General features: G+C 42.4%; 1 protein-coding gene across 13 annotated transcripts; it reads left to right on the top strand.

Annotated features, from left to right (window-relative positions):
• Nucleotides 1–2243: 2243 nt before the first annotated feature.
• Nucleotides 2244–27607, top strand: ankhd1 (ankyrin repeat and KH domain containing 1). Of its 13 annotated transcripts, none has more exons than XM_061048687.1 (39): nucleotides 2244–2695; nucleotides 5693–5846; nucleotides 11774–11897; nucleotides 12054–12201; nucleotides 12354–12501; nucleotides 12585–12818; nucleotides 12946–13040; nucleotides 13457–13612; nucleotides 14298–14379; nucleotides 14548–14739; nucleotides 14837–14946; nucleotides 15187–15274; nucleotides 15670–15797; nucleotides 15910–16053; nucleotides 16169–16271; nucleotides 16361–16623; nucleotides 16773–17067; nucleotides 17170–17577; nucleotides 17682–17821; nucleotides 17921–18032; nucleotides 18210–18355; nucleotides 18976–19118; nucleotides 19557–19770; nucleotides 19879–20054; nucleotides 20383–20545; nucleotides 20630–20725; nucleotides 20829–20945; nucleotides 21029–21197; nucleotides 21339–21535; nucleotides 21634–21980; nucleotides 22156–22308; nucleotides 22526–22675; nucleotides 23092–24688; nucleotides 24853–25045; nucleotides 25317–25442; nucleotides 25868–26119; nucleotides 26261–26460; nucleotides 26656–26823; nucleotides 26964–27607. In XM_061048687.1, the coding sequence occupies exons 1-39, from the start codon at nucleotides 2417–2419 to the stop codon at nucleotides 27021–27023; spliced, it is 8070 nt and encodes a 2689-aa protein (XP_060904670.1). In that variant the 5' UTR covers nucleotides 2244–2416; the 3' UTR covers nucleotides 27024–27607. The 13 variants fall into 13 exon arrangements, with proteins under 13 accessions (XP_060904670.1, XP_060904669.1, XP_060904668.1 ...); XM_061048686.1 differs by having other exon boundaries at nucleotides 13451–13612; XM_061048685.1 differs by having other exon boundaries at nucleotides 12039–12201; nucleotides 13451–13612.

The following is a 27607-nucleotide window of genomic DNA, read 5'->3' as shown; positions in this document are numbered from 1 at the left end:
AAACTGCGGAACATTCAATTCAAACAACCATTCCAGATGGATAGATTTTACATAAATTAGAGTGAAGCTCAGAATCTTACCGAAAAACCAAGACTCTCAAGTGTGGCAAGTGTAGTGTAGTATCTAATTATTCAAAGAAAGTGTAGGTTTTGAATCAGCCTGGCAACCCTGGCTGAATAACCAATCGCCTCCGACTTGTCTGCGTCCACGCCCTAAAATGATGACGTTGCTGCCGAAGGCCCAGGCTGGCCCGGGCGGCATCTTCCGGCCTACATCTCCATGTAACCCTGTTTACAGTGGTCGTAACGTAATTGTAGTGTTTTTCTGCTTTTGTCAATGTGTGATAAATGTATCACAAGACACGTTAGAATACGAAGTTCAATATTTGTTATGCCAATCCAAGCATTAGGGGAAACAATAATTTTAACAATTGTATATGCTCATAATAAGTCAACTTAGGCAACAACAGAAATATAACTTTCAATTGAGTGTGTAACCATAAACCAGAAAGCATGGTCCTACTTGGGTGTTCTCTAAACCAGCAGCTGGATTGGTGACATGGGGAAGAGATCATTTTCAGATTTTGATAGGAGAAGTGATCAAGCATTGCTCACATGTTTAACGACAGGCTTTATCCATATGCTTGCAAGGGGACCGAAAAGCAATAACAGAAAGACATTTATAGCTTACATTAGGTCACCTGTTGTACATGCTGAACTCACTGTAGAGATTTGGTGAAAATAAATATTCCTTTTGTGAAAAAAAAAAAAACCTTCTGAAGAGTCGTCCCTGTACAGCTGTAGGAGTGACATCTGACAGAGATAGAAAGTTACACAGTACAATAACATAAGTAATGTACTTATTTTAAATTACTCTCAATTTAATCTTATTCATCATGTGCACTTTTTATATAGCCCACTGTGCATATACATCATAGTGGTGGAAAACATTGCATTTTTGCTGTACAACATTTTCTGAAGGCGTACAAACAACATGGAACTAACTCTAAAAATCAACAGAAGTATATTTAAAGCTTGACAATGCCAGGGTCAGTCACAACAATAAAATAATATTAAGTCATTATCAGTTAATACTAAATTTCACTTTTCACAATAATCAAACTTTCGATTCTGAGGTACATGATAATCTAACACATTTTCACCTCCACACAAGCAAATATCCAACATTTAAAATGTGTAATTTTGTATTTAAGATATTGCTTCTTAGTAGTCAATACCCTATACTGGTTGGCCTGAAGTACACAATGATAAAAAATTAGCATTAATGATTATGTAGGTAATCAAACTTGTGTCTCTATGCTTTTTAACCCTCTGCAAAAAAAAGCAGCAGCCAATCTTTTTTGCGTGTGTTTTTAAACTAATACTTGTGACTGTCAAATACATTCTTTCGCAGAAAACAGTGATAAAATATCATTATTCTTTATTTATAAACCATGAATAAGGAATACAGTAGTCTAGATAGTTGGTTAAATGAGGCAGGTTTTTTAAACCTTAAAGCTGTGACAAGCCTTAAAGTTCAAATAAAACATTGTTTGAGGTCCAGGTAGAAATTGTTAAATTAGTTAGCATTAAAACACACTTAAACCCCAGTGGTTTGAAATTATGTTTTGTATTACTATGAATGAACTGTGTAAAGCCAATTATTTGCTCCTATGCCATTTAAGTAAAGCCTACACATAAGACTGAATTATCCTCTATAATGGGATTTAGTTTTATATTTGTGTGCATGCAGAAGAACTTTATTTTTTATGTTCTTACCTTTTAAGTTTAAATTGTCTTTTATCATTGACCCTTAACATTTCCTTCTTCAAATTCAGTTTTTAATGCCAGTTACACAAAAATCAATAAATTACAGTGCATACATTTGTTCCAGGTTGAGTTATAGTCTGGTATTCATTTTTGTACAAGATCACATCAAATGACTTATTATCATTTACAACACGTGCCAGTATACTCTCTTCAGTGTCTTCCTATTCATGTGGTTTTCCAATAAGAGTTTACATAAACTAGTAAAGCTAGCTACCAGTTAAGTTGGCCTACCATGTCATGTCTTGACGTTCGTTCTACAGCCTCGTGATATTGGTAAACCAAACATGACGTTGCGTTCTCATGTTTGACTAGCAGTATTTTTGACCAATGGAAAACAGAGCTCTTTCCCGCACAGCCAATGGGATTATCCTGATATTCTACAGGGGCGGTCGTTCTGAGAAACAGTGCGTATCGGGTTAGGTTGTTAGAAAGTTAATGGCTGGGGGAAAGAGATCCTCCTCAACCCTCGCTTCGGGAGAGTTTCTGGATTCCCTGAAGTAAAATAACGCGAATATCCCGAAAGAAAGAGCCTGGACGGACATTAAGTCAACAACTAGCTCGTGAACACACGCATCGTGAACATAAGTATGCAGGATGCAGTAGCCGGGACGGCAATGCTGACGGACGGCTTCGAGGACGAGATTGACTCGGTGACTCCTCGCTCCCCAGTGGCAGGGATGGGGGTAGGAGCGACACCAGGAGGAGTCGGACTGGGGGGCATTGGGATTGGTGTAGGTGGAAAGAAAGTACGTTTGTACGGCGAACCAGGCGGGCCTGCTGCAGAAAGACTGGATTTCAAACTAGCGGCTGCGGCCGTCCTCTCATCGGGTCCAGGATCCGGCAGCGACGAGGACGAGGTTTCAGAGGTAGCTACGCTAAGCTAAGCTAGTTAGCTAAGCCTAACCAGAGAGCTAGGCAACATTCCTCTTGTAGCGCGACCTGTTAGCTGAAGAATTAGCTCGCAGTTGGCAGCCACCCCCTCCCAGGCCGCCCAAATTACGTAAAAAAAGCCAGCACTTTAAACCAATAACACACCGTGCGTGTTCAGGTGGTGACGGGGTGTCGCGGTGTCGATAAGGTTTGGTGAGACACGAGCAAGTTGTTCACGCTAAAGCGGGTGTAAATGTTTTATTTATGCAGCGCAGGCTTTGACTCAGGCCTAGCTCGGGTGGAAGCGAAGACGGCCTCAGTCGGTGCTGTCGTCTCGCAAACACCCATCACAAGTTTGCAGCTCTCCCAGCGGCTCTCCACGCAGCAAATGGAAGATGCCCGCTGACCCACGGACGCACACGGACAGATTACTATCTGCCATTTCGCAGTTGTGGTGCAATTACGTCACTTTTCACAAATCATGTAAATTAACTCGGATTGACCCGATGCTAACTTTTGAAACAGTCAGATTAGTCTTTTCCTCGCGGGATTACTTGAATTTTCGACAGTCAGTGTTGACACATCCACCACTTGGGGTTATTTTCATCCTTCTGAGGGTCGTTTTAGATAGACACCACGACTGTGTCAACTTGATTTGCCTTGTCACTACTGAGAGCAGCTATAGTTCATGTTGAGATGTCCAACTTTCCATGTGTTGGCATTCGTATACATGGACTGGTGTGATACCATTTACTCCTCACCTAAAGCATACATTTGACATGTATTATATTGGATGGATGCATAGAGTAAACACGATAGTGTGGGGGTACACATTACCTCTTAAGATGTGACAAATCCACCTCAATCGAGATTTTGACTAAACACCAGACCAAACCTTTTTTGTGCCATGTTTGGTGTGAAACTTATTTGCACAAACATATCAAAGGTCTGAGCTTAATGTAGCTTGCATGTCCATGGTACTGTTATCTCTTACAGTTTTATTTAAAATGATGTTGCAGTATTTTCTGTAAGGCAACTCTCTGAGCAAGGATACATGGGTGTGGAGAAAATTGGCACTACTGAGTAATACCTGTTGATCTATCTCTATGTAACTAAACTAATAACTGACCAAAGGGCTAATGGTCTCAATCACACTACAGCAGTGAGAGCGAGAAAAGTATGGATGTGTCAGCTGATTCAAATATCAACATAGTTTGTCCATTTGCGTCTGAGCATCAGCTGGGTAGCAGCAGAGGAGGAAAATCTCATGTTTGACAACTACATCTCTGGCAGTTTATTGAATCATATTGCCAATGTGTCGTGTTTTTTTTCACTGACTGAGCCTACCATGCAAGGCTGAAATGGAGAGTTTGTTGTGGTGTTTTACTCCGATGCACAACTCGCTGCTCTGGGCAGTAGCTAAAATCTGAGCCCCAGGATTAAGCAGATGCCATTCTAGGCCTTTACAGCTCTCTGGATACCAACACCCTGGGAACTGTAGTTCATTAATAGTGAAGACTGATGTCCATTGTTGATAATAAAGGCCACCGTAGAACTACATTCCCCATAGGTTGTTTTGCTCTGTTCCTATCGTATAGCTGAATACCTCCACATTGCTGACTCTCCCAGCATTTGCTCTCCTGACCAGGCCCTGACAGCCTGCTGCAGGTTATGGATGGACATAGACAGAAATAATTATTTTCTCTGTTTTTGTTTTAGGTTGTTGCAAACCACTGAACGACATTAATGTAACTGGAATCTAAAACTATTCAAAATCTAAACCTTTTCATTGACTGATAGTTCAAATTAGTTGATTTTTCTTAGGACAATGTGAGGTTTATTACATTTTAAAAACATCCCTTTACTGAGTGAATCACTTATCAGTGCATTACATGTAATGATGTTGTTTTTGCATCAAAATGTGTATATAGGGTCAATCTACCTAGGTGTCTATAGGATGCCCCTCTGTATGAAAATCAACACCCTTTTTTTCAAAACAATGTTTAACCTGATGTCAGTGGTCTGGTTAGTGTCATTAAGCTTTAGTACAGTTAAAATTAGCTTCTCTTCAGACCACTACACAACCTGAGCTTTGATGTTTATTTCACCACTGTACCAAAGTATGTCAGCTGCTACCTGTGCTATTTTACAACTAGGAAGTTAATGTAAAAATATACCATCTACAACTTAAATCCAGCACACCATTAAAATGCTTAACATTATAATTAATCCTGTTGTTTCTCTGAAATGAATTTAATGCAACCAAGCCTAGTGAGTTAGTTGATGTTAATCAAAGTTTTTGGTTTGTGTATTCATTGCTTACACCGCTAGTTTTAATATATAGAGGAGAAAACCAGTCCTTTAATGATTACATGGAAAACAAGTACATTGTCTCTTCTGTAACATATTCACATGGAATACTTTCATGGTGAAAGTATTGATTTGCTCAAGTAACTTTTTCCGATAATTGACAGTTACACTGACTTGGAAGTTTGAAGTAAATAATACTTAGTTTGTTCTCATTAAAGCCTCTGTTTTTTTTAACTCACTTGGGTTTTTCTTGGAATGATAACATGTTTGTAAATCAGAATGAAATGCAGGATAGCCAACAGGGCCAGAGCTCAGGTATGAAAGTGTGGTGCTGTACTTGGGCAGCTGACTCTCAGCTGAATCCCTCCATGTGTGCATGGTTTTAATTCCCTGCCATAGCACTTCCAGTACTTTGACTCTCTTATCCCTGCACTCCTTTTTGCTCTCGCTCTGGAAAGAAAATGAAAATAAACAAGGGCAGCATGCCTGATCTTTTAATAGGGGGTGCAATATTGTGCTCAGGGTCACTTTGTTGCATAATAATGCAAGGACTGATTAAATAAAAAGCAACATCTATCAATTATTTTTACACTTAGTCTCGTAAGTTACATATTTGTATTGTATGACTGTCAAGATACCTATAACAATTCCTTTACCCTCATTTTTACCCTTATCTCTTCCAGGTGGAGTCATTCATATTGGACCAGGAGGACCTGGATAACCCCATCATGAAGACAGCGTCAGAGTTGCTTTTATCCAGTGCCACAGATGGAGTAGATTTGAGGACTGTTGATCCAGAGACACAGGCCCGACTCGAAGCTCTACTGGAAGCTGCAGGTACGACTACTTCATCTGTGTACTTAATTTAGCTTAAAACTTGACACAGTTCACTTGTCTTTGACCAGTACTTCATTGGGCCACACCTACCATCATGCAAGCAGATATAGTCTGTGTTTCAACGTACATTAACTCTGAAAAAGTAAAACCATTTATCTGCCTGAGCTTTCCCCCGCCTCCTTTTAAATCCTAACAGAAGTTGAGCTCTTTAACACTAAGGCTGGAAAAAAAGAGGACCTGCTGGTTCTGAAAGTGTTGTATCAGCACATTTTTTGAAAGTGATTGCAGTAAATTAGTTTGATTACAACTGGTAATCTCAGAGGTGTAAGAAGGTCTGTGTAGATTAATTCATTAGGGCGGTGTGTCCTGGCCTCGTTTGGGCTTATGAACATTACCAGGCAGATTAACGGTGCAACCTGCTTGAGCCTCCACAGCATGCACAGAGCCTGTGTTGAACGGCTAATGGCTAATCTCATTCTATTCCCCTTTCTCCCTGGCTTAATCTAAACAGAAAAGATGGCAACTTAAATTATCTGTTTGCAAAATATCTATTGCAGCTTGCATATGGAGGAGTAGGAGGCAAGACATAAAGGCAACAGAGTCAGATGCTGTCATAACAGTTCTCAACTTTATATACATTCTATTTGAGTTTGACAAATTCTCAAAACGGACAAAAAAAGATGATAGGATATACTGCTGCACTGAAAACATAGCTCATCTCGGACCCAACTTCACGCAGAAAATTATACTACAGATGGCTTGAAGGTAAAACTCCTGTCAAAGTCAGAGTGAATCATTTGGCAGTTTGCGTTCAAACATGCAGCTCATCTCGAACACTTTAGGAAGGATTCAGAAGCTCTGTGCAAGTGTGAAAGCACCATATGATGAATTCTCCTTGATGTTATGTTGATTATATAGTCCACTAAAAAGACTCAATGTTTTTGCCAACCTTCTGGCAATAAAAATAATTAACAAAAAAAGAAACCTAAACCCTTACTTTGTCTTCCTGTTTACTTAGGACTTCAGTTTAGTCTTTTTCCTCTAGGAGATGAAGCGAGTCTATCCAACTCTTCATGCTGTCCATGTTGAAATGTTTTTATTACAGAATATTAGAGAAAAACATTTAAGGACAGGTTCAATGTTTGCTATATTTACTTAATCATTTCTAGATATAGTCTTTGAATTGGAATTTGAAGAGTTGATCTATCCCCAGTGTTGATGTATTTCTGTGTTAGGTGGGTAAGTGTCACAAAATAGAGAGTAAACATCAGATCAGATTTGGAGGTACTACATATAAAAGACTGGCAGTGGTTGTGATCTGGTTAAAACTATGACAGTGACATTCCTTATTCTGTAAATGATGCCACTAAAAATGTTCACCTCTGTTTGGTTAGAATTTGTCTTTTGTATTAACCGCTAGCATTAAAGCTTAACTGTAAATGCCAAACAAACCGTAACACAACAAATTCATTGTGGCTTGCCCCACTTTTGGGTCTGTCACATATATTTCAGAAATTTTAGATCTGGATGATAAATTAACTTTAAAAAAAAAAAAAAAAGCTTGTAATAGTTTTGTCAAATGTGTAAAATCATTAATGTGTTTATTCCTGAGGTCATCATTCAATGAGGTGTTGAACTGGACAACTTATTATTGAGAGAACAGGTGAAATGTGCGAGAAAATGCACTTTTCCTAACAAGTAGTGAACAGGGCCGTTGTTCTATCACATAGTGTTTTCACTCCTCAAAAATTCACGATACTTTAAGGAGGAGTTGCTTGTGTGAACGCAAACGGGGGAATTTTTCTTAACGTCAGGATTTTTTTTAGGAGTGCATATGTGTAAACTGCTACAGCGTGAGGCCCCCCCCCCCTTCACACACACACACACACACACACACACACACACACACACACACACACACACACACACACACACACACACACACATATTTCCCTCTGCATTGCAAGTGTCAGTAGGCTGTGCATTTTCAGAAAATGAATAGAAGTTTGGCAGCATCAGCATCAAGGTTTGGCCCACATCCAGGGGAGTTTTATGCTGATTGACAATCTCTTCTTAGTCCAATGACCCCTTAACACAAAACAAAAACAACCATTATTATTGTAACTGACTTTCTGTGTCATTTAAACACCTAAATGGTACAAAGAAAGCCTTGGAGAGTATCATTGGATATAAACAAAACTCTTTTTAAAGTAATTATCCCAAAGGGTACTTTCAGCGTTAGACCCCTGACTTTTATTTTTTTGCATTCCCTGTTGTTCTGTTGTGAAAAGAGATTCATGTTGGCTTGCTGTCATGATGCATGTTACTTTTAGAAAGGTAAATCTTTTTCAATCACTATATATAATGAGATTAAGTGAAGTTTTAATCCCTGCATTTAGTCAGTTGTTGTCAAAAGTTGCTCCTCTATCAAACTAGTTTTTCACCCTAATTTAACTTGCATGAATCTCAGGCTGATATTATGCCCAGCCTTACCATATTATTATGCAGGTCACCTGAATTTTCACTGCTGGTTAGAGTTAGATAGGGTTAGAAGATATTTGGCTCTAAAATCTAAAAACTGTACATCTTACAGATAATGCTTGTCATCTTGTGGTCAACATTGTGCCATTGACCTGTTTTCTTAGTAAAATGACTTGAGCGTCACTGTTTGTTTTTAAGGAGATGTGTTTTCTGCACACTATCAAAACAGAAGGTAAACAGGCTTTTCAACCATTTCCTGTAAACCATTTGTATCAGTGTTTAACGTTCCTTAAAATATAGTGTATAAGACGCACTTCTAATCCTTTTTTTTCTCGTTAAGTTGGCTGTGTCTTATACACCGGTGCGACCAATATACCAGTATAAAATGCTGACACACGGGCCGTCATTACACACTTCACACGACCCGACTCAAATTGAAAATTCATCCCCATATATTGTGTATTGAAAGCTGATTGCAAGCTGTGATGGGAAACAAAGCGACACCAACCAGTCTAGTGGCTTTTTAACATCTTTACACCCTCACAAGGTCATAATATTGTATTTTGTTAAACAGTGGTATATTGTTCCGTGAATACAACTTGTTGAGTCTTTTTTTGATTGAAATAGTCCAATATTAAAGTTAAAGAGTGATCACTGGCGTAGGGCAGGGAGCTCACAAACTTTCACTGCAGGCTGAGAGCTCAACTACCATACTGTTGCTAGTAGGAGTGCAAACTGCCCAAACAAAACAAAAAACAGAACTAAAAGAGCGACACAGCTGCACAGAAAAGGCACGTTGTAGACTTCGCTGAACACGATGGAAATCGTCACGCAGGAAGACAGTTTAAACTTTTTTTCTCTTTGAGACCTTCAAAAACAGACTGCGTCTTATATACTGGTGCGACTTATATTCCAGATTTTATGGTAACTACACTGATTATGTTAAAGAAACTCTAACTACAGCCTGGCCACATTGCTACATCTTATCTAAAATGCAACAAGTTCTCTCTAAAAGAGTAGAGTGGTTGTAAACATATAAGAAAAACACCAGCATGGCTAGCTGTGGTGCTGGTCGTCACATAGCTTAAATATACTTTTCTTCAAAGTAAATCATTCATAAGGGGGAAAAAACATTTATGTCAAGGATCATCCATGTGAGGAATGCTCAGAATACTGAGGCTGAAAATTAAGGTAGATAATCTAATAACAGAAGTGATTAATTCATAGATAACTTTGTTTTGCAAAATAGTCACATTTCATTTTTCTATTTATTTTTCCTCATTTGTCAGAAGAGCCACTGAGTGAACAGGCTGCAAAGTGATGCTAGTATGAACAATATTAAACTGCCATAGAAAAAAAGTTTTAAAAAAGCATCTAATTCCTTTCCTCTTGCAGCTTTCTTAATATGAACCTAAATATTAGCTGAAATGTCAATAAAGATGTCAAATGAATGTGACCCCCTGCAAAGACAACTACTGCCTACATCTAGTTGTACACATTAACAATAGTACACTTTATAAACATTGAGTGTTATAAATGGGAATATATTTATACTTACCTCACACTTTATTTGACCACAACAATTGAGAAGCTCTTGTTGTCTGTGTAAACATGTCAGAGTTTTGGGGGGAGCAGTGTAGGAGAGTGTGCTTATGGGTAAACACTCTATGCATCCCTATACTACTGGACCTCTGGGCAGTGCTGTAATAAGGCAAGATGTGTTCACTCAGGGGATAAGAAGATTTGTGAGGGCAGAAAGGCCACCATTAAAATCTGTTGTTAGTATGCCATTCAGGGCCATATTAAACATGTGCATTTTTACTTTATTGCTACATCAGAAAGTCAGTTTATAGATTTACAACTTAAATAAATGAACATTTCTCAATGGAAAATAACAGACAACAGCTGCCTTTGTTCTGAAATTCTAAGAGGTTTAATGTTGACTCCCTTGCAGTTTTGCGTTGGCTGTGCTCAAAAAGACACTGACTGAAATTTAAATTGGCATCTTGGATAAAAATGTTTATGCAGATTGAATCATGTGCCGGTGGTACTGTGGGTGTGGGCGGCTGAATGGCTAGCCAGTAACTTGTTTTAGTTGAAAGACAACAAAAATATCTTGTAGTTCTTCACGTCAAAGCTTTGACCTCAGTGAGAGCTCAATGTCCAAGAGAGTTAACCTAAATGGGCGAGTTAATTTCTTCACAGTGTGATTCAGAGCTGTGGTCACGGTTCATTTTTTGGTCAGTTTGGCTAAGGCCCTGTAGAAGTAGGTTAGAAAAAAACATCACCCTCAGGTGGTAATTTTGTTTTCATCTGAAGTATTTACAGTTTTTAGACATCCAAAGTATGTTCAGCCTGTTTTGTTTCTGTAGGCTCTTTATTCTCTGAGAGAAACATTATACAGTAAAACATTAATGATCTACTTCCTCGACCTCTTGCTTCCCTCCACCTTGGGAACCATTGCGAAATCCTTGTCTGAGATTCTTGCTAAGTTTAGCTCAAGTCACAGGCCTAGTGGTAAAAAACCCTGGAGGACCACAAACACTGAAGCTCACTTCTGTCTGGCTAATGGCTGCAGTGAGGCTGAGGCCAAAGAGTTCAAATAAAAGACTGGCTGTCTCTGGCTCTTTCACAAATATCCCTATGCTACCACACTCGACACTTTCATGGTTTCATTAGTCAAGAAATGCTCCTTTCTCTGTCTTCTGAAGAGGTCTTTCAGTGTAGGTCAATAGCAAAAGCTGCTTTTTTCCTCCTGCTTGCTCTTCTTTTGTTTCCCCTTTTTGGCATCTCCTCTTTCATGAAAATAAAAAAATATATACACAAACTTTTTTTTCTCTAATGGCATTTTGTTTTTCACCTATCTGTGCTTCTCTCTCTTGCTGACCACTGTTTCAAGTTTGTGTTTCTCTCACATTCACTGCCTCTTACCCATCTATAATTCCCACAGGATAAGACCCTTTCCTCTTTTACCATTAACAACCTGAGCTGATCTACTAGCTACTAGGTCTACTAGCATAAGAACTAATATACACCCATCACGGCATCTCCTGTGAGGCTGGTCACAGATCTGTTCTTACATGGCCATATTATCGTTATATGTGGCCCAATCATCAGCAAACCAAGGATGAACTGAGAATCATAGACGGTGTATTGAAAGTAGTGGAAACTATATTAAGCCATATTAACCAATGCTTGTGTGTGTTTTCTGTGTGTGTGTGTTGTGTGTTGTGTGTTGTGTGTGTGTGTGTGTGTGTGTGTGTGTGTTTCCCTCCCCCCTCTTTGTGTATGCTGCTACTAACCCTGGATTGGATTGGCTGGACTGGACTTGCTTCTTCAACTGGTCTGGTGTGGTTGTGCTCCTCTGTGGTTTGCCTTGCACTATGCACCTCTGCCCTTTTGGTGTTCGGCAGGCATCGGTAAACTGTCCACTGCCGATGGTAAAGCTTTTGCAGACCCCGAGGTGCTACGAAGACTGACGTCATCTGTGAGTTGTGCCCTGGACGAAGCCGCTGCAGCCCTGACCCGCATGAGAGCTGAAAACACACTCAACGCTGGCCAAGCGGACAAGTATGTATCTCGTCCATTATGACAGTCATATATCAACTTAGCCTCTTGATACAATCAATCTTAGTTATACATACAGTATGTTAGCAAATTATTGTAAGGCGCATTTGTGTTGACCTGTCACAGTCGCAGTAATTGTAGCAGTCTGGTTATTTTCAGCCGTAGTTTAGCAGAGGCGTGCTCAGATGGAGATGTCAACGCGGTGCGCAAACTGCTGGATGAGGGACGGAGCGTAAACGAACACACGGAGGAAGGGGAGAGCCTGCTTTGCCTCGCCTGCTCGGCTGGCTACTATGAACTTGCACAGGTGTGAAAGGAAATATGGATTATAATTTTTAAAAATATTGATGAGAAGTGTTTAATATCTATACACTGATGCAAATATTCTGAGTGTTGTGAGAGGTTTTTATCATTTATGCAAAGACTCAATGTTTGTTTTGAATTATTGAAAATGTTCAGGTTTTGTTGGCTATGCATGCCAATGTGGAGGACCGGGGAATCAAGGGAGACATAACACCACTCATGGCTGCTGCCAGCGGAGGTTATGTGGACATTGTCAAACTGCTTCTGGTCCATGGAGCAGATGTTAACGCACAATCCTCCACAGGTAAAGCCCCTCATGGTTTATCCATAGTTATCACTTCACGCTGTGTGTTTTGCAGTCAGATAAATCTTTCTTGTGTCTTCTAGGAAACACAGCTCTGACGTACGCATGTGCCGGTGGCTTTGTGGATGTGGTTAAAGTGCTACTAAAAGAGGGTGCTAACATTGAGGACCACAATGAGAACGGACACACACCTCTAATGGAAGCAGCCAGTGCAGGCCATGTGGAGGTGGCTAGGGTACTTTTGGAGTATGGCGCAGGAATCAACACACACTCCAATGAGTTTAAGGAGAGCGCTCTCACTCTCGCCTGCTACAAAGGTCAGAATTCAAAAAAAGTCCTTGCCTTGTTGATTACCTTATGTAGATTCTCTTTTATAGACATACTCCTCTCTTTGTTTACATTGATTAAAGGCCCAGGGAATTGATCTTTCTTTGACTCCTGCAGGTCACCTGGATATGGTGCGATTTCTGTTGGAAGCTGGAGCAGACCAGGAACATAAAACAGATGAGATGCACACAGCGCTGATGGAGGCCTGCATGGTGAGCATCTGACCCAAACCTAAACATTTTCTTGTCAGGATCAGTTCTCAGTGCCATTTTCATTAGCTTGATTTTTTTAATACAATAGTTTGAAAAAAACAAGTTTAAGAAAACATCTTGTAATCTTTCCACAGTCATGTGTTCATTTACCTGAGAGAGAATAAAGCGGGCTTTTGTTTTTTTTGTTTAGTTTAGTGTCTTTATTGCTTTTTTTATTTGGTACCCTCTATTCACTATTATCAGTTAAAAGAAAACATAGATTTAACTACATAAATAATATGTTGAGTTATTAAAAGCTATGAGGAATTTTATAGTAATGAAGTTATTAGCACCCTGTTTGGAAAGTTATTTGTGAAGAACCAACATATTCATTCAGGTGCTTATCTCTACATTCTCTGTGTGTCTCGCTGTCCCAGGACGGCCATGTGGAGGTGGCACGGCTGCTGTTGGACAGCGGCGCGCAGGTCAACATGCCAGCTGATTCCTTCGAGTCACCCCTTACCCTCGCGGCCTGTGGAGGACACGTGGAGCTGGCGGCCTTGCTCATAGAGAGAGGAGCCAACTTGGAGGAGGTGTGTAAAAAAAAAAAAAAGACAGCTAAATACAGACATGAGACAGAACATAAAATTCAGGAGAGGATGCAGATCCCTGTTTTCTTCCTAGTGTTGAGCCTATAAATATGAATTATGTGGCTGTAAATTAATTTTTAGTTTAGTACTGCAGTACATGATAGCCTGCATCTCCTTAACAGTCATAGAGCTGCTGTTCACATACTTTGAATTAAATACTATAGCCTACAAATAAACATATTTGTAGGCTATAGAAGAGGAGATAGAAGTATTAACTTGGATAAAAACATGCTTTCATAATGACTTTTTATTGGATGTGTATTTGACGTTTATGAAACAAACTTGTCAAGCTCTTCATTTTTGAAATTGCAACATAAAGCAAGCAAGAACAATAAAAATGATTTGGTCAAATTTCATGGCTTTTATTTAAGCCTTAAAAAAGAAAAACCTACTCAGCTTTCAGTAAGGAAGCAGACTTGATAATAGGTTATCAGGCAAAATGGTGTTTTTGTGGTTTAGCTCTAATACAGCACATTTCATCTTAAGATATTGACAATGGTGTCTACCAGTCGATGTTTCATTTTCCATCCACAGTGAGAGTACAGAGACACATAAGACAAGCCAAACTTTACACAGTGAGTCAAAGCCCTTATGTTTTCTTTTCGCTAATGTTTCTGTTTGTGTCCAGGTCAATGATGAGGGCTACACCCCTCTGATGGAAGCAGCTAGAGAAGGCCATGAGGAGATGGTAGCACTACTCCTTGCTCAAGGTAAGAAAGCTTGGCTCCTTCATCTGGGGAACTGAAACTTGATTTGAAATGACATTTCAGTGACTAGCGCTGCTTTGTTTGGCCAAGATCATTCCTCTGTCTTTTTTTTGTTTTGCAGAAATAACATAGCAGTCACTGATCACAAACCTTTCTTGTTCTGTTCTCAAGGTGCTAACATCAATGCCCAGACAGAGGAGACACAGGAGACGGCTCTGACTCTAGCATGCTGCGGGGGCTTCCTGGAAGTGGCAGACTTTCTCATCAAGGCAGGCGCTGATATCGAGCTGGGATGCTCTACACCTCTAATGGAGGCTGCACAGGAGGGCCATCTGGAGTTGGTCAAATACCTACTGGCTGCAGGTGAGCCAGAGGGAAAGACACTCAGGAGCTGCAGGTCTAAGAGGTCTTAATTTTACCTTTGTGCTTACAAGCCGAATCGCTTTGCTTTGTTATTCAGGGGCAAATGTTCATGCCACCACGGCAACGGGAGACACTGCATTGACGTATGCATGTGAAAATGGACACACTGATGTTGCGGATGTGCTGCTGCAGGCTGGAGCCAACTTGGTACTTGAAATCCTCTTTGCCATTTATGATTGGTTGTTTTATAAAGATAAAGATAAAACCAAACCTATAACAGTTGTATAAGAAAAAGTCAAATGTTCATCATTTTTATGAACACATAATTGCCACACAATTTCTGGCAGTAGCTTGGAGAAACAAAGCAGCAATTTTTTGTTGAGTCAGTTTTTTTTATTTTTTTATTGCACTAGTATGAACTAAGACATGTTTACCTTTGTGTTCCAGGAACACGAGTCTGAAGGAGGGCGGACGCCCTTAATGAAAGCAGCAAGGGCGGGACATCTCTGTACTGTACAGTTTCTAATCAGCAAAGGTTGGTTGTTTACTTGTTCATGTTATCAAGTAAGAGAGAAATGCTATTTCCTTTGCCTAAAACCACTGAAAAATTGTTTGAAATTTTACTGATACATAAGCATCACTTATATATTACAGGTAAATAGATACTAATAATTATATAGGAATCAAAAGCTGAAAAAATTATAATTTGAAAATGAGGTTTTATGGATTTCAACTATTTGACTAGAAGATGCTTCATCCTTTAGGGGTATCCACTCTTACTAATCAATAAAATACTTTCCTTTACTTACTTTCTCGATGGATTATTTACAGTTTATCCCATATCATTTTTTGTTGGTGGCCTGAGAAGTCTGTCTGTTCAAATTTTATATTTGAACGAGTCCTCATTTTTACATTTCTTCTTTTGTCTAGGTGCTAATGTGAACAGAGCTACTGCCAACAATGATCACACAGTGGTGTCTTTGGCCTGTGCCGGGGGACATCTTGCTGTGGTGGAGCTGCTGCTGGCACACGGGGCTGATCCCACACACAGACTCAAAGTAAAACACACACTCACTAACACTTACACTCTGTTTAGACAAGACCACTTGAATGTCTATCTGTGTGAATTAATACAACTTGATTGAAACCATGTTTGTTTTGTCTTTGTAGGATGGGTCCACCATGTTGATAGAAGCTGCTAAGGGGGGCCACACCAATGTGGTTTCCTACCTGTTGGACTATCCCAACAACATCCTGTCTGTCCCAGCCCCTGACCTCTCCCAGCTCACACCCCCCTCGCAAGATGCCTCTCAGGTCACTACATATATAAACTTAATGTTTTCTTAATGTTCTCCCGAGAACATATCTGTTTTTGAGTCTAATAAATGTATTTGATTACTTAAAGCTAACATGTTCCCTGCCGACACAGGTTCCTCGTGTCCCATTCCAAGCCCTCGCCATGGTAGTGCCCCCTCAGGAGCCCGACCGAGCCCCATCAAACATCGCCACACCCCCACCCATCTCCAGCAAAGGTATCCAGTGCTTCAAGTTCTATCAACTAGTGAGATGAATCCCCAAATTAAGTTGCAGACTTAACTCAACTTTCTCTTTCGTTAACCAGGCGTGTCCAAACAAAGACAGGCAGCCCTTCAGCCCGGTGTCCCAAACTCAGTCGGTCGGGGGCCGGAAGCAGAGCCTCTGCCGCCCTTCCACTTGTGCCAGCCTCTAGAGTGCATTGTGGAGGAGACGGAGGGAAAGCTGAATGAGCTGGGACAAAGAATTAGCGCTATCGAGAAGGCTCAGCTTCAGTCGTTAGAGCTCATTCAGGGGGAGCCGCTCACCAAAGACAAGATTGAGGAGCTAAAGAAGAGCCGAGAGGAGCAGGTACAATCCATAATCCACTTACATCGTGTTTATATTTTTTGTATGTTTTTATTTTAAATGAAATAAGCTCAACAAGCAAATTCATTCTACGGCTTTTGCTGCACTGTATCAGTAGTAAGTCAACAAGGATGTGGCTGTTGTCCACCTAGGTGCAGAAGAAAAAGAAAATCTTGAAGGAGCTGCAGAAAGTGGAGCGCCAGCTGCAGCTGAAAACACAGCAACAGTTCACCAAAGAGTACATGGAGGCGAAGGGTTTAAAGGAGGAGCAGGAGGCCGGACAAAGCCAGGGTCCTGGTCCGGGTCCTGGAAGTACAGCATGTGCTCCAGGACCCCTTCCTGCTGCACCAGGTGCCCTGGTACACACCGGCTCTGACACGGATGAGGAGGCAAATAAAGATGGCGAGCTGGACGAGCAGCAGGGGGAGGACGGGGATGAGGTCAGTAGTTTTTCGGTTCTGTATTTCAGTGTTATTGTTCTGATTTCTCTGACTATACTTACTAACTTAGAACCCTTTTATTATTTTATTTTTTACAATCTTTAGGAAGAGGACGATGATGATGAAGAGGAAGGTTCTGAGGAAGAGGTGGATGAAGAGGAAGACGGTTACCCCAAGCTTCCTCAGGTTGGCACAATCCTCTACAGAGATCAGCCGCCACAGCAGCCTCCTCTGCCTCCTTCACCACAGGCACAACCCCAGCCTCCTCCCCCACCTCTTCAGGCTGCCTTCGTCCCCATCCAGCCCCTTCCAGACTACAACCCCGCAGACTACCCAGGAAGCACCAGCCCGGAGCTGCAGAGGGTACTGGTAGGGCAGCAGATGCTGGGCCAACAGCAGCAGGGTCAACAGCTAGCTGGTTTAGGCCCAGGAATGATACCTCAGCAGGCTCCAGATGGGCTCATGGTAGCTACACCCGCACAGACGCTCACAGACACGCTGGACGACATCATGGCAGGCGAGTGTTATATTTGAGATTGTTGTAGACTCTCTAGATTTAATTATCTCCTAACTCCTTAATCAGCGTGGTAATTTAACTTTTTTTTATTTTGTCTGGTGCAGCTGTGAGCAGCCGTGTACCCATGCTGAACACTACAACCTCACCCACACCCCTCTCCCAGCCACCCACACAGATGCCTGCAAACATCGCCTCACCCCCTTCGGTTCTGCCCCTTTACCCCTCGGTCGACATAGACGCACATGTAAGACACAATTCAAAATTGACATACAAGGGATTTTAACATTCTGTGATTTATGCAGAATGTCCTCGCCCCTGTTTAATGAAGTTGTTTTCCCCACAGACGGAGAGTAACCATGACACAGCGCTAACGCTGGCATGTGCAGGAGGACACGAGGAGCTGGTGTCTGTCCTTATTGCACGGGGAGCTAACATTGAGCACCGGGACAAAAAAGGTAAAAAAAAAAATGAATCATTGTATATATCATCTAATAAGCAGAATTCACTGGATTTGGCTTGCTTAGAAAAGTAAGGAATGGGTATATACAATATTGGTTTAATTTTATCTTATTAGAAAATGTAATATATATTGAAAAACTTCAAAACCACTCGTACTCCTTCTTCCTTTGCAGGTTTTACACCTCTGATCCTGGCTGCCACCGCTGGTCATGTCGGAGTGGTAGAAGTTCTCTTGGACAAAGGGGGAGACATTGAGGCTCAGTCAGAGAGAACCAAAGACACGCCCCTGTCCCTGGCCTGCTCTGGGGGACGCCAGGAGGTAAACACATTGGCTATTTCCTGTTTGACCTAACTGTCTGCATCCTTCAGAGTGTGCATTTAAATGCAGTTAACAAATACGTCCTCTTTTCCCTGTCCAATGAAAGATCCATCCTTTGCATTCTTTGTGGCCCAACATCCCAAGATTCATTGAGGGTGCATTTTTTGCTTTTTAAAAAATAAATAGAGAGAAAAAAGTCAGAAGTCTAATCCACAATCAAGATATGCATAACTTAGTTAATTACAAAGTTTAGTTTTAGCACATTTGAAGGATTTCTTGAAGTCTGTTATTATATTCATGATGATTAAGAACAGTGGTCTGGTCTTCATTTATCCACAGTTGTGGGTTTAGGAGTTTGGCCTTATAATCAGGGTGCTTATTAACCAATAGATGTTAGAGCTGGTGATGCCAATGGAGAATCCTCTGTAGACCAGACAGTGTCATTTCAGTTTGGCCTGAGCAGTCTATGCAGACTTTGAGAAGGCTGGATCCTTCAGTGGATGCGTCCCCTGAAATGAGACAGCGAAGGGCTTTGACTCTACCTTAACTAAAGTTACATTCCTCTTTCACCTTTTTCAGAGCTTTAACTTTGTTGTATAACTGTCACTTGCATTTTTCAGGTGGTTGAGTTGCTGCTGCTTCGGGGAGCCAACAAGGAACATCGTAATGTTTCCGACTACACGCCTCTTAGCCTGGCTGCTTCTGGGGGTTACGTCAATATCATCAAGATACTCCTCAATGCTGGAGCTGAAATTAATTCCAGGTGGGGGAATAGAACTAAAATATTCAGTTTTGACTTTTGAAATGTATTAAACATGTCCTTTTAAGGTTCGTTATCGGGATATAATCTTCTCCATGTTCTGTTCATGACATTATTTTGTTCATGAAAATGCTTGTGAACTGTTCCTTTTGGTTTTAGAAGTAATTAAAAGTAACTGCCGAGCAATAACCTTTTTTTAAATATGTATGGGGGAAACGATTAGGCAATAACTTTTAAACCAATAATTCAATTATTTGCCACCTCGATAAATTCTACATTTCAAATGTGACTGTAATGTTTTAGTTGCAAATTTGAAATCAAAATAATACATATTCTGAATTCATGAAAAATAATCTGTTAATTGTCTGTGCTAAAACAAAAGATTTATTTTGTTCTCTAAACCTTTTAGTTATCAATTTACTTGTTTGTTTGTGTCACCAGGACTGGCAGCAAGCTAGGAATCTCTCCTCTGATGCTAGCAGCTATGAATGGTCACGTACCTGCAGTGAAGCTATTGCTTGATATGGGCTCCGACATCAACGCTCAGATTGAGACCAACAGAAACACAGCTCTGACCCTAGCCTGCTTCCAGGGGCGGGCTGAGGTTGTAAGTCTGCTGCTGGATCGCAAGGCCAACGTTGAGCATCGGGCTAAGGTGAGGAGTCAGGAACCTATTTAATCACTCAGTCAAAAACAATGTTACACTGGTGGAGTCCAGAGTGCCTCTGATGAACTTACTTAGTAACCTTTTCACCTTTTGCAGACTGGACTCACTCCTCTGATGGAGGCAGCTTCAGGAGGTTATGCAGAAGTGGGCCGAGTGCTGCTGGACAAAGGCGCAGACGTCAACGCTCCCCCTGTTCCCTCATCCCGAGACACTGCCCTCACCATTGCTGCAGACAAGGGCCACTACAAGTTCTGTGAGCTGCTTATCAACAGGTGAGGAAACGAGTGTTTCTGTATAGAACTGTGGTCTCCTAAAATAATGAGATAATCCTCAGTGACTTCATATCTTTAGTAAATTAGCTGTAATTGTTGAACGGTCGGTCATCACTGCTGCTTAGTAGTTTGATGCTTTGTTGGACATTCAGCTTGCACAGACCATCACTATCACAGAGTAAGGATCCTTATTATTTTTCAAGGGCTGACTTTGCTTTTCTGACATCACGGTTTACACCTTCAGCCTGTGGTCAATAAACACTCCCATCTTTTAGCTGTGATGCCCTTGTCTGTCTCCTAAATGTTGAACTTCTTCCTGTCTTTGCAGGGGTGCCCATATCGATGTACGAAACAAGAAAGGGAACACTCCTCTCTGGCTTGCGGCTAATGGTGGCCATTTCGACGTGGTCCAGCTCTTGGTGCACGCTAGTGCTGATGTGGACGCAGCCGATAATCGCAAGATCACCCCACTCATGGCTGCTTTTCGCAAGGTGCGGAGTTTTCCAAAATTGTAAGTGTGTCATGCTACACTGTGGCAAGCCTCTGGTTACTAACAGTTTTGTGTACCATTCTAGGGTCATGTGAAGGTGGTGCAGTATCTTGTTAAGGAAGTCAACCAATTCCCATCAGACATTGAGTGCATGAGATATATTGCTACCATCGCTGACAAGGTAGGTGTTGATATTCTTTTACTTACTCCGCTAGATCTTTTTTTCTGTGCTGATAGTTTTTAGCAGAGCTCTTACTCCAGTTATTGTTTTGCTGTTGTTGCAGGAGCTATTGAAGAAGTGCCACCAGTGCATGGAGACCATCGTCAAAGCCAAAGACCAGCAGGCAGCCGAGGCTAACAAGAACGCTAGCATACTTCTGAAGGAGCTAGACTTGGAGAAGGTAACATCAGACCCAATCGCTGTGTGTTAAATACACTTGTTGAACATGGAAGTATTTTGACATTTCTGTCTTGTGTTTAACAGTCTCGAGAGGAGAGCAAGAAGCAGGCTCTGGCTGCTAAACGTGAGAAGCGTAAGGAGAAACGCAAGAAGAAGAAGGAGGAGCAGAAGAGAAAGCAGGAAGAAGAGGAGGGACAAAAAACCAAGGAGGACCCCTCTGACATGCTTGAGCAGAAGGAGGATTCAGCAGATGGTTCTTATTTTTTTAATAACTTCTGCTTTAATTTATGAGACCACTGAGTGCTAGTTTTCTTATAATTACAGATCCATAGTATTAGAATTGAGAGTTTGTTGAACACTCTTTTATAAAAAATTTTCAATGTGTTCCCCTCAGAATCAGAGGTTCCTATTGAGCCACCCAGTGCAACCACAACCACCACCATCGGTATATCTGCCACCTCCACCACTTTCACTACAGCTTTTGGTAAAAAGCGAGCAGGCGTGGCCACTACCCCGAGCACCAATCGCAAGAACAAAAAGAATAAGACCAAGGACTCGCCCAATGAACCCATCATATTACAGGATCCGCAGGTGAGTGCTACTGATTTTGTCTTTGTTTTGTCACAATGGGCTATGTCATTTATATTAGCCGTTATAAAATTACCTGTGTGTGTGTGTCTCCCCTCTAGGTTGCACTAGCGCAGCACAAGGCTGACAAGAACAAGATCCACGGTGAGCCACGGGGTGGAGGTGGGGGAGTGACAGGTGGCAACAGCGATTCTGACCCCTTGGATAGCACCGACTGTGCCAGTGAGAGCAGCAGCAGCGGGGGCAAGAGTCAGGAGCTCAACTACCTCCCTGACCTCACCTCTTCCGCCTCCTCCTCTTCTTCATCCTCCTCCTCCTGCTCAGCCCCCTCCTCAGGAGCAGCCCAGTCCCTTTTACGCGGCCCAGAGAAGAGACACTGTCCTCAGCCGCAAACTGACGGCAAAGTAGACAACAAGGTCACCGTCTCCATCTCCAAACCAATGCAAAAGTGAGTCCCTGCTGGAGCAGAGCACATTTCACATCAAAATGACATACTGTTTCTGTGGGTAGCTGCTCAGCTGGGGGGGTTGTTCTCACTAATTTTTGATTGTCCACCAACATGACCTATGATAGTATATATTTATTACTGTGATCTAAGTTGAACTTCCCTGGTTTTGTCGCAGAGCTTCGGACACAAGCGACTCCACCTCAAACTCCTTGCCCTCTCCATTTAAGACCATGGCTCTGCCCGTCACCTCACCCAACAGTAAACTCAGTCTCACAAGCCCCAAGAGAGGCCAGAAGAGAGAAGAAGGTTGGAAGGAGGTGGTCAGAAGGTCAGTGGTTGATTTAATTGTTTCAAATTTGTCCACTTTGGATTGACATGACAAGTTTTATCTAATTTTCCTGCACTTTTAATGGAGAGATTGTTCTTCAAACTCGAATATCAAAAAGCTAAATTTCTTGTTCAGTTGGCATCAGTGGACATAAAGTACAATCAGTTGTCTTACCATTCGACATATTTGTAAAATACTTTGACTGCTTCTTTTGAAGATCAAAGAAGCTGTCGGTGCCGGCCTCTGTCGTGTCTCGGATCATGGGCAGAGGAGGCTGCAACATCACAGCCATCCAGGATGTGACAGGAGCTCACATTGACGTTGACAAACAGAAGGACAAGAATGGGGAGAGGATGATCACCATCAGGTAAAAATAAAGGCCCTCTAGTGGACTGTTAACCCCATTGCACTGGGGTAGAACAGCTGGTTGGATGCATTAAGCATGTAAGCCCCTTATGGATGATGTCAGTCATTCCAGTGTCACAGGGTTTGGTGCAAGTTAAATTCAGGGGAGTTTATCCTCTTCACTTATTTTGACATGTATAAATATCATACACTAGGACTGCATTCAGGAAGATCTGAAGCTTTGAAATGTTCCTTGGAGGTCTTATGAAACAAACAGTCACTAGTGCAGCCAATCAAAATAAAAACCTTAAGCCCTGAATACCAGAAAATGTGACATACTTTTGCTACATCGTTATAACATTACTAATTTTATTTTTCCACTTATTATTCATTGTCACAAAAGATTTAGTCTTAACAAAGTGTGCTCTATTGTTTCAGAGGAGGCACAGAGTCTACAAGGTATGCAGTCCAGTTGATAAATGCTCTCATCCAGGACCCGGCCAAAGAGCTTGAAGATCTGATCCCAAGGAATCACATCAGAGCCCCAGGCTCCAAAACGACCTCAGCCTCCTTCCCCAGTACCACTGGGGTCACCAGTGGTTCAGCAACTGGGCCAAAGGCGTTGAGTTCGTTGGTCGCCTCCACAGGGGTCTCATTCCAGCCGTCTTCATCCTCATCTTCATCTATCTCTCAGGCCGGGGGAAAGATTGGGAAGGGGCTGTCATCAAACGTCAGACAGCCTTTCCCTGTGTCACTGCCCCTTGCTTATGCACACCCTCAGCTGGCTCTTCTTGCTGCTCAGACCATGCATCAGATCAGACACCCTCGTCTGCCCATGGCACAGTTTGGAGGCACGTTCTCGCCTGCTGCCAGCACCTGGGGACCCTTCCCTGTGCGCCCTGTGAGTCCTGGCAGTGCCAATAGCTCCCCCAAACACAACGGAGGCACCAACAGCACGCTTGGCCAGGCCAGACCCAACTCCAACCACAGTGAGCACAGCAACACAGCCAGCTCAGGAGCACAGGTCACCACCACCAACACCACCACCACTAGTGCTCCTAACACATCTACAGCTGCATCCTCGCCTCATACTCCCAACCCCACCCCATACAACCCTCAGCCCAGCATCCCCACCCCTTCCTCCGTCAGGAAACAGCTCTTTGCACCTGACCCCAAGCCTGGTGGTGCTACCCCTGTGTCAGCTATTGCTACTTCTACCAGCGGCAGCAATGCAGTACGAGGCACAGGTTCTCCTGCACATCACAGCTCCACTACAACCACGGCAAACGCCCCTCAGCAGTCGGTTGGACCTATCTCCCAGACCCTGATCCAGTCTTCTAAAACGGAGTCCAGTAACGTCGCCCTCCCTGGAAAAGACAAGTCCTCTCTGCCTGTAGAGGCCCAGCCTATATCTGCCAGCGAGAGCATCAACTCTGTTGGCTTCACTGCTCCCGCCATGGCTTTACCCACCAAGCCAGAGCCTCGCCAGCAGTTACCGCCCCCTCCCTCCTCTGTTCCATCGTCAGAGGCCCCACCAGCCCTCGTCAACCCCCAGCACAGCTCCCACCTCACCTCAGCCCCTCCTCCTCAGTCCCTTTCACACAATGTTGCACATCCCAACAACACTGTTCCTCACTTCTCAGCCCCCGCGCCCAGAGTCTCCCATCGTATGCAGCCACCAGGGCCTTATTATTCCCATCCTGAGCAGCAGCAGCAGCAACAACAGCAGCAGCAGCATCAACAGGCACAACAGCAGCAACAACAACAATCTGTGTTTGTGCCCTTCAACGCTCAGCAAGAACCCCCAAAACAGACCCAAAACCAGACCTCCCAGCCCACAAGTTTGCCTCCACAAGCCCAGAACCAATCTCAAGGCCAGGCCCAAGGCCCCCTCCAGGTCTCTGGTAACATGGGGATGATGAACGGCTCCCAGATGCAGCATGTGGCAAATGCAGGCAAGCCTCAGCAAATACCACCAAACTTTGGACATGCAGGCCTTTTCAACTTCAGCAGCATCTTTGATAACAACAGCCAGGTGAGTTTAATTCAACTTCAGCCAGTGTCTTTTTTCATTTTCTTGACTTTAAAGGACAGTCGAGAAAAATTGCAGATAATCAAATTTAATGCTTATATATTTGCTCTTACATCAAATCAGTCATGAATCCAATAATTTACATTTAATTCATTTTGGCTGTTTAGCAGGTTGGAAACAACCAGGTCTGGGGTGCCTGCCATCTGCCTGCTCGATCACCTCCTGAGCAGCCATACTCAGCCCCTCAAGCCTACATGAGCATGGGCCAGATGGAGAATATGATGCCGCCACCTCCTCCAGACAGCTCCAAAGCCCCTGGCTACCGCCCAGCCTCACAGAGGATGGTCAACAGTCCTATCGGTATGACTGTGTTTGATTCACTTCACACATAATCATTTTGTTTGTTTGTATTACCTGGTTCATCCTTTTTGAGAACTTGTTTTATGAGGAACGTAACTAATGTAACAACATTGAAATAGGGTTAGTGACAGTATAAAAAGTTAAACATTATACAAGTAAAAAAGAATCATCACAGTTGAACAAGTTTCTTCTAACATTAGGTCTGTATTTGAGGTGCAGTTTTCTTATGTGCACAAAAGTAATATCTATCTTGAACCGTCTGCACCCACAGCTTTGACCAGCTATGCCACCAGCATCTCTGGCAGCCCTGTGTATCTGCATGGTCATACAGCAGTTGGCGCACCATCATTCAGCAGACAGCACTTTTCCCCTCACCCATGGAGTGCATCCACATCAGGTATGAGACTCATGCTGATATAAGAAAAAGCGGTTTTAAACTGTTTAAGAAACGGACTGAAATTCATACTGATGCACACTGCAGAAATAGCATCTTGGTGGCTGATATATTCTCAGTTAAATAAAAGCAGGATGAGATTTGTCTTGGAAAAACGATTTATGCACGCTCTGGACAAGATCAGCATAGAGACGAGAAGCAGCACTCTGTCCACAGGGGGCCCGCAAAACAACACAAACCGAAAGTTTCCCACGGGAGCTTCCGCTGAGTGTTCTTTTTTGCTGCACTGTTTTCTTTAATAAAGTACTTTTTGTTAATGTTTCAGGAACATAAGGAAATTGCCAATTTTATTTTGTTCATTTTTTTTTACTACCAGATATATCATCTGTCGTTAACTCTTTCCTCCTGTACCGTCCCTTCATCTCCAGGTGAATCTCCTGTCCCTCCTCCCTCTACGGTGTCAACCTCTGCCCTCTCCACCTCAGCTGTGGCTCCTCCTCCCCAGCAGAAGCCTGGAAACTCCTCGCAACAGGACCGTAAAGTCCCTCCACCCATCGGCACGGAGCGGCTGGCCAGGATCAGGCAGACTGGTTCTGTTAACCCACCTCTGCTAACCACCAGCTACACAGCATCTGTTGGACAAGGAGGCATCTGGTCCTTTGGGGTCGGCAGTGCTTCAGGTAAGAGCAACTGATGTTTAGCTGTCCTGCTTCAGTTTATTAGAATTAAAACCACAGGGGAATTAAAATCATCTCAATGTTTCAATGTCAGTTCCAATGCACTAATACCTGATATCCATTAATACTAATGCTAACCCCCAGCGTGTCTTGGTACAGAGGCTATGTCCGGTTGGTCCCAGCCTCTGATAAGCAGCCACATGATGCACCCTCAGCTGCAGGCAGAGCAGTCTGCTTTCTCTCAGCACCAGCCCATGGAGCAGGACGACACAGGCATCTCAAACCCAGCTAACAACTACCACCAGCCGCAGCATCTGCCCAACAGTTACATGGACTTCCCAAAGGTAACACAAAGCCTTAGCTCTGTGGAAAACAAAAACACTGTCCCTCTCATGTACACGTGTGCAACAGTTTTGTAGATAATATAACAATGAGTAAGGTCTTTTTCCTGCTTCTTTGTAAAGTGTCTTCAGATTACTTTTATGAATTAGCGCTATACAAATAAAAATGTATTAAGTTACCTATTTATATCCTTAAAGGGAATGCCCATGTCGATGTATGGAGGAACCATGCTGCCCCCTCATCCTCCCATGGCAGAGGGGCCGGGGGGACCGATGTACAATGGTTTGCACGCTGGTGACCCCGCATGGAGCCCCATCATCAAAGTGGTCCCAAACAATGCAGATAATTCTGACCCACAACAGCAGGTAAGGCCAGAGTCAAATCCAGTCATATGCTTAATGTTAAAAATGTCAGTCTTTCATTTCTGAAACTTAATTAATGTCATATTTGACTACATTGGTTCAGACATACAACTCTTATTTTGTCCTCTGTTTTTTTTTTTTAGGTGTGGCCTGGTACCTGGGCGCCTCATGTGGGCAATGTGCACCTGAACCACGTCAACTAGAAAGCGTCCACAGCAATCAAACCCACACAGCATGACCCACAGCGCAAACATGAAATACCAACTGACGAACATGACCGAATAAGACAAACAAAAAAAAGAAAAGAAAAATGTACAACATGTTAACCTAAGTAGTGACCTGAGAGTGCAGAGCAGAAGTTGAAGAATTGGGAGTTGTCTTGACGCCATTCTTTGATGTGCCTATGTCAAACAAGGAAAGAGGAATTTGGGGGAGAGCTGTTATCAGTGTCCCGATGATGCAAACAAACATGCGCGATCACCTGTTTAACAGGATCCATTCTCTGCGTAGTTTAGCGATTTTGACTTAAACCCACATACACCGTTCTTGGGCTGCAGGGGGCTCAACATGAAGTAGCTATTTAAACTTGGCCCAGAACTAGATGATGATTACCTAAAAAGAAAGAGAAATCAGAACCTTTTAGAGTGGTAAATACATGTATAATTGTTTACATACTAAAAAGGGTTAAAATGAGAGTAAATTTCATGTCGTATAGTGGCTCTACTTTATGTAGCCTGTATTAATGTGAAATATTTACCTTAATATTCAATAAAAAGATTGAAAAGTA

The sequence above is a fragment of the Labrus mixtus genome, chromosome 10, assembly GCF_963584025.1.
Source record: "Labrus mixtus chromosome 10, fLabMix1.1, whole genome shotgun sequence".
In the NCBI taxonomy this organism is placed as follows: domain Eukaryota; kingdom Metazoa; phylum Chordata; class Actinopteri; order Labriformes; family Labridae; genus Labrus; species Labrus mixtus.
The sequence above is the reverse complement of the archived record's forward strand: the minus strand, read 5'-3'. Positions and strand labels throughout refer to the sequence as shown.

Coding starts and splice junctions, on each gene's coding strand:
- ankhd1 (XM_061048677.1), top strand. CDS start 2,417: ATGCAGGATGCAGTAGCCGGGACGGCAATGCTGACGGACGGCTTCGAG. Junction 17,578..17,681: donor GCTGGACGACATCATGGCAG/GCGAGTGTTATA, acceptor TGTCTGGTGCAG/CTGTGAGCAGCCGTGTACCC. Junction 20,726..20,828: donor TTGCTACCATCGCTGACAAG/GTAGGTGTTGAT, acceptor CTGTTGTTGCAG/GAGCTATTGAAGAAGTGCCA.